Source organism: Salminus brasiliensis, chromosome 18 (genome assembly GCF_030463535.1).
Source record: "Salminus brasiliensis chromosome 18, fSalBra1.hap2, whole genome shotgun sequence".
Classification (NCBI taxonomy): Eukaryota; Metazoa; Chordata; class Actinopteri; order Characiformes; family Bryconidae; genus Salminus; species Salminus brasiliensis.
Window position 1 is genome coordinate 29,831,231 of NC_132895.1, and position 7,853 is coordinate 29,839,083.

The 7,853-nt window shown below is 37.1% G+C and overlaps 1 protein-coding gene across 1 annotated transcript; it reads left to right on the forward strand.

The window, feature by feature from the left end:
- Positions 1–258: 258 nt before the first annotated feature.
- On the forward strand, positions 259–7,581 carry LOC140539424 (uncharacterized). Its single transcript, XM_072662133.1, has 3 exons — positions 259–331; positions 614–676; positions 5,652–7,581. Exon 3 carries the CDS (start codon positions 5,719–5,721, stop codon positions 6,862–6,864), a length of 1,146 nt encoding a protein of 381 aa, XP_072518234.1. The 5' UTR covers positions 259–331; positions 614–676; positions 5,652–5,718; the 3' UTR covers positions 6,865–7,581.
- Positions 7,582–7,853: the final 272 nt, after the last annotated feature.

Below are 7,853 nucleotides of genomic sequence, written 5' to 3' on the forward strand. Positions count from 1 at the left end.
ACCTGCAGATAAGATCATCACTTGCTGGATGAATAACCACAGGACGAAGCTGGCATGTTTGTTTGCATATTCAAAAATAAATGTAGAAGAAATTAATATTCACTTCTTCACAAACAGGATGTTTCAACCACAAGCCCTTACACATTATTTATAGAAATATATAAGTATGTGTGCGCACAAGGGGGGGGGGGGGGGTCGCAAATATGTATATATGTGGAATTTGTTCTTACCAAAACAGACCACCAGATACAGAGGAGAACTTCACTCGCTGGTCTTCAAGTCAACCACACAGGTCCTGTAACGCTCTGAAGGAAGAGACCCATCAGAAACAGTGAGTATGGAACCTCCACAAACTAGGAAAGTCCACTCTGCAGTTCTTAGCAACGTCTTTGGATTACAGAGTTAGTTCTAGTCATGTAGACCAGGCTCCTGCATGGGTTTGTAAATGGAGAACGTTAAATGTTTAAAATATCAGACTAAAATATCAGACTAAAATCTCAGACGTAGATTCAAGGTTAGGGTGTATTGTACAGGCACCATGTGAAGTGTTACAAACAGCCTCTTCCTCCTTTTTGCAACAAGTTAACCAAGTAAAACACCTTGGTTTCTGCAGGACCGTCGTAGAGAAGCTTGATAGAGTCACCTCACACGGGCGGAGTCTCACGTCTGACAGAAGGCAGGTAAGCTCCATTCTCTAACCTTTGAAGAGGTTTAGAAAATTGCCTGAATTGAAGATTTCAGAATCTGTTTTCACACAGGTACTTTCCAACAGAAAAACATTTTGGTCGACTGTAGTGGAATCGTGGCACTTACATATACACGTTTACATGGGATATTTTTACAAACATGTGTGGTGTTGTGGCAGGACCCACTTTATGGAGTTTGTTCCTATTTTCTGTTGTAATGTTCATGTAATATTAGACTAAAATAGTAAAGTTTAGTCAAGAACAAGAACCTAATTCATTAGAATGACAACTGATAGTCCTAAAATCTTATTTAATACAATATTTATATGAAAATACACTTTAATAAAATAAAAAGTTATTTCTTTATATAATCATAATCTTTACATCACACCTTCAACATCACACATCTGAGACTCTTATCCTTTAGTGAAAAAAAGCCATAAGATCTGTTTGGACGTTACATCTACAGTTTCCATAATATTTCCCTTCAATGTTCTGTACATAATATTATAAAATTAAAAAGGTGTCTTACATTAAAAGTTATGATCAACAATGTTTTTTTTCCATTTGAAACAGTTTTCAACTTTTAGAAATTCATAATTTGTACATTACAAACTAACATTTAAAAACAATTACATTTCAAAGGCTAAGCCAATTATCATATTGTTGTATATATAACACTCATGTTATTTTTTTATAACAATCTTTCAAAAGTTGTAATGCAATACAATGCAGTAAATTGCACAAAGAATAATATTTTATTCCTTTCTATTTTAAGCATTGTGTTTCAGTTCACAGCTGTATAGATGGTCGTCACCTATAGTTGTCAGATTAACATGAGTGTATTCATTCAACACATGCTTCATCTTCTGACATTCAGGATCTAGGCATGCGCAACAGGATGCATCTGCCTCACCCTGAAGCTTCTGACCCTTAACCTCTAGGCTATCATCATCTTCAAATGGCCCCAGGGAGTCAGATCTCTTTTAGGACACTTGCACATTTTCAAGTCTATGAACACAAATTGGTAAAGTGCTGAAAAATGCAATAAAGTTACAGTATGATTTTCAACAGTGCCAACATAAAATTGTGATGAATAAGCAAACTAAAAAAAAGCCTTCTGCAATCAGATTTTCCAAAAATGTAATGATTAGGCCCAGATATCAAATATTTGACTTTATAAGACTTTCAAGAGAAGACACTCTTACTTATTAAAATTAAGCCAGTCATCCAGTAACAGCTATAATTACTTATATAAGATGTTTATAACAATATTATAAATACACACAGTACTGTGCTAAGGTTTTAGGAACGTTAACGAAACAGAAGGAAAAAGTTGCTTATTTTTAATTAATTTAATTAAAAACTTTATAAAGAATAAACACTAATAACATTCCTACAGAAAGTCATGGTTTTATATTCTCCACATCTCCAAAGCGCTCCTCTAGTCTAGGTCTCCTCCAACACCTGGTTTGGGAGATTTAAACACTGGCTGTATTGGGACTGTCCAGGAGAAACCTGGAACTCCGTTCTTCAGACTAGCTCACAAGATCTCAAGGATCTGGAGTTTCTACAGTAAAAACTCTCTTAGTGCTGAAAGAAATTATTTAAAACAATGTGATAAGGTGCCTATAAAGTTTATATATTTTATAATATATATGGATAAAAAAATATATATGTATTTATCATCCTAAGCAGAATATACACACACTTTACTGGGTACTAGTATTTTCTCTGTTATCTGATGGAAACTGTACCTCTTGTGTTCTTGCACATAGTAATTTATCAAAACATACCTGGGGTCATTGAACAAGCACAGTTACTGCAAACAGATAAAAATAATGTTTCGTACAGTAGTGCATCTTACTAGGGCTCCTTACCCGGCAATGAGAAAACAAAGCTGCAAAATGAGTCGTTTAGGTTTTGAACTAAAAATCCTACCTGGTCTTATCTTATCTATATCAGCCAAAAAGGCAAAAAGTCATACCAGCATTTATGTGTGATGATTGTCTTTACAGCTTGTCAACCACAAGCTATGGCTAGCTTGCTAGTTAGCAACTAGTTATTATAGGTGCTGGTCATAAAATTAGAATATCATGAAAAAGTTGATTTATTTCAGTAATTCCATTCAAAAAGTGAAACTTGTATATTATATTCATTCATTACACACAGATGGATATATTTCAAGTGTTTATTTATTTTCATTTTAATGGTTATAACTGACAACTAATGAAGCCCCAAATTCAGTACCTCAGAAAAGGATTTTTAGAAATGTTGGCCAAATGAAAAGTATGAACATGAAAAGTATAAGCATGTACAGCACTCAATACTTAGTTGGGGCTCCTTTAGCCTGGATTACTGCAGCAATGCGGCGTGGCATGTAGTCGATCAGTCTGTGGCACTGCTCAGGTGTTATGAGAGCCCAGGTTGCTCTGATAGTGGCTCTCTGCTCTTCTGCATTGTTGGGTTTGGCGTATCGCATCTTCCTCTTCACAATACACCATAGATTTTCTATGGGGTTAAGGTCAGGCAAGTTTGCTGGCCAATTAAGAACAGGGATATCTTAACAGGGACTGGTAGCTTTGGCACTGTGTGCAGGAAAATGAAATCTGCATCTCCATAAAGTTGGTCAGTAGCACGAAGCATGAAGTGCTCTAAAAATTTCTGGTAGACGGCTGTGTTGACCTTGGACCTCAGAAAACACAGTGGACCAACACCAGCAGATGACATGGCACCCCAAACCATCACTGACTGTGGAAACTTTACACTGGACCTCAAGCAGCGTGGATTATGTGCAATGCTTTGGATCACTCAGCAGCAGTCCAGTCCTTTTTAGCCCAGGCGAGACACTTCTGACGCTGTCTCTTGTTCAAGAGTGGCTTGACACAAGGAATGCGACAGCTGAAACCCATGTCTTGCATACGTCTGTGCGTGGGGGTTCTTGAAGCACTGACTCCAGCTGCAGTCCACTCTTTGTGAATCTCATTTTTGAATAGGTTTTGTTTCACAATCCTTTCCAGGGTGCGGTTATCCCTATTGCTTGTACACTTTTTTCGACCACATCTTTTCCTTCCCTTCGCCTCTCTATTAATGTGCTTGGACACAGAGCTCTGTGAACAGCCAGCATCTTTAGCAATGACCTTTTGTGTCTTGCCCTCCTTGTGCAAGGTGTCAATGGTTGTCTTTTGGACAACTGTCAAGTCAGCAGTCTTCCCCCATGATTGCGTAGCCAACAGAACTAGACTGAGAGACCATTTAATGGCCTTTGCAGGAGTTTTGAGTTAATTAGCTGATTAGAGTGTGGCACCAGGTGTCTTCAATATTGAACCTTTTCACAATATTCTAATTTTCGGAGATGCTGAATTTGAGGTTTTCATTAGTTGTCAGTTATAACCATCAAATTAAAAGAAACACTTGAAATATATCTGTCTGTGTGTAATGAATGAATATAATATACAAGTTTCACTTTTTGAATGGAATTACTGAAATAAATCAACTTTATGATATTCTAATTTTATGACCAGCACCTGTATAAGCAAAAGGAGGAAGGTTCAACAATGAGAACAATTAGTAAACTAGATGACAGGGAGAAACCTCATTGCCTTCTTTTGAACAGGAATTGGAAAGAACCCAACTCACCAAGTGCTGAGAGTTAGGGCTGATTCTCGGATTACCACCGCCCCCTGGTGGCTGGAATTGGTCTGGCAGCCAGACCAACCCTTGCACGTTAAACTTGTTTGCCATGAAGAGGAGTTTTATTTCCCAGAATAAAGCTGATGCACATGTATCTTTCTTTAAAAGGACAACAAGAGGTTTTCCACCAATCCAAAGAACTCTTTCACTGGGAAAAGAACCATATAAGCATCTCAACGTTTTTTTGGAGGGGTCATGGTTCTCAATAAAATCACTGCCTTAGAAAAGAAGCCTTCGAGTCATTAGTCAGTGTATTCGTTTGCACTTTACTCAGAAGAAAATTGAATCTTTAAAAGATGTTTAAAGTTAAAAATAATATTAAAAAAAACAGTACCATTCAAAACATGTGAATTCATATTTATTCCTACTGTTGTTGTAATGCAGAACCTTTTCAGAAGAGGCCTCTCCTGTCGGTCACTAATATTCAGGCCACCTGCTCTCGACTCAAAATATGCTCCCAAATATGTTGTGTTGGCCAAGATCAAAGTAAGTACATTTTAATACAGCCTTCATCTGAACATCTCTGTAACTTTGTAGTTCATGATTTCTCCATGATGAACTCCATTATTGCTAACATTCAATTTATTCATGCCAAATATTAACTTTTTTAAAAGCCAACTTCCTTAACTTTATTAATATTAACTTATTAGCCCTTATTAATATTTTATTTTAATGTCAGCAAATGATGACAAATTATTAGTAATTATTCATTTATTACTAACTTCTACATTCTAACTGTAACTATTAATTTTTATTAATTATTTGTTAACTAATAGTGCTAACATTTACCTGCTAATTTATGAACATTACAGCTAATTAACTTTAACACTAATGTATACAACGTATTTTACATTTTGACTGAGAACAATAATTTTTAACTGCAAACTTTAACTTTAACTGCTAATTTATTAATGTTTTATTGACTAATCACTGCTAACTTAATAGACTGATCAATACTAATATTTTCACTTTATTAATGTAACATTTTACCCATGTCCCTGATTAAGAATAAGCAGAATTCATTGAATAAATGAATAAAGAAATGCTACAGATTAACTTTGTTAACCCTAACTGATGAGCGTGGGGACAGGCCCGTTCTTACACAACGTTTCTTTTGGATCTTAGCAAAGTTTATACTGGATCAGAAACGAACTGCAGATCATCTGACTATACGGCGCAGACCACTATACGGGCCAGAAAGTGTCCAGTTTATTTCACTGCATTGGTTCTGACACACAATAACGCCAACATGTTTTTGTGTATTGTTTTTAGTTTGACACCTGAGGAGCTTAATATCGTCACATGGAACATAAACAGAAAGAAAACAAAAATCAGGAAAATGGTGGAAAATCTGAGAGATTTCCACCCTCATGTCATTTTCTTACAAGAAACGAGTATTGGTGTGGATGAGGAATTGGAAATAGAAGGCTGGAATGCTTTCTACACACAGTACATGGACAATGAGAAAGGGGTGGCAATTTTGGTGAACAAAACCGTACAGTTCAAACTTTACAGCCAGGAAGTCGACAGGAACGGGCGCTACGTCGTCGTGAGGTGTGAACTGCTCGGTCAGGACTACACACTGGTGAGTGTGTACAACCATCAAAAAGACACCACAACTCTAGACCTGCTCACACCGTATCTGCAGAAAATGGCAGTGGGAACGTTGGTGATTGGAGGAGATTTCAACACTGCACTGGAAGAAAATGACAGGGCTAAAAAAATACCATCCAGCGAAGACTTACAGCGCTATGAACCAGGCAAGATAAACCCTCACCAAGTTAAAATCAAAAAATGTGTGAAAAGATTCATGAGGAGTCTTCAGCTGGTGGACGTCTTCAGAAGAAAAAACGGTTATGAGCTTTTTACGGAGAAATGTTTCACTTATAAGAAAGAAAATTTCCTGTCCAGGTTGGACTACTTTTTCCTACCTGAGGAATGGATGTGCTCGGTCACAGAATGTAACATTTTTGAAGAACAGCCTGACCACAGTCCCCTGGTACTAAAACTGGACACCAGCCTCCCTAAAAAGAAAGAGAAAGAACAGAAACAATCATCGAACACCAGAACTTCCAAGAACAAGACCGCTCTTCAAAGCATCACTCAGGTTGAGATCGTAGCAGCCCTTCAGTCTCTGCAGCTGAGGAATAACCCTAGTAGACCTGGTAGACCACTCTCCAAGTACAAGAAGCTCATTCGTGAGGAAATACAAAACTTAAAGGATCATTTTAATGACCAAATTACCAACAAATCACTTCTAGAGGACTTCAATTCCGCCACAGTCGCAACTGTCGGCAGTACTCAATACTATTTCTTCAATGTGGAGTACCTGATCTTGGCAACCATTCTAGCCTGGCGCTTAGAAGACTGGGGCTCTAAAAATGTAACCCGGACTCAGGACGTGGAGACCGTGGACAGTCCCACAGAGGTTCAATGGTCGAACTTACAAAAATGCAAAACTAGACAATCACCCAAGAAGGGATGATTTTGACATCCTGCAGAGCATGTTGAAAGACCACAGTCCAGGACACAAACTTCTGTGTGAGGGTTGCCCTTTAACCCACCCACTGCAGAAGCTTATAAAGGAACACAGATCGCCAACAGGCACTCCCTCTGCTAAGCAGAAAGATTTTCTAACAGGAGCCATTAAAAGAAGGTTAACTTCTGAAGAGGTGGAAAGCAGCATGAAGGAAGAAGCTCTTAAGAGGTTACCACCAAGAAGGGACTGAATACTGAATACTGTCCAATACTGAAGGGACAAGAAAAATGAACCATACATGTGCTCCACGGAGTCTGGACCCATTATAAGGTCAAAAAGCCTCTAAATCGCTTAATTACAGGTTCTTCAAACCATGCCAGTCATTGCGTACCATAACTGTGTTGATCATTGTACAGTGTGCAATTGAATTTTAATGGCGAGTGTTATTGTTGTCTACAGAGTGGTGTACACAGAGTGATTCACCATTGCTGGTACTACACATATGTATAAATAATTGCTGAAGTCGTGTGAATGAGTGAACACCTCCCTCTGGTGGCCAAAAACCTCAAACAAAAACAAACAATAATAATAATAATAAAAATCTGCATTTAACATCAGTTATATTTGTCCACTGTGATGAAAAACATACTCTTCATATCATGTACATGTTTCTACCCATGTAAACTCTGATTTCTTCATAAATAAAATTTGGACATATTGTCATATGATGAACTTCACCACATCCACACACACACACACACACATTATATATATATATATATATATATATATATATATATATATATATATATATATATATATATATAAATAAAATAAACCAGCACCCCCCACCCCCCCAATCAACCTCATTGTGGTGAATCAACTTGTTTGTTTAGTTGTATTTTTGGAAAACATTAAAAATATATATATATATATATATATATATAAAAACATTAACTCCTAAACTCAAGATGGTTGAGCTATGTACCACTTTT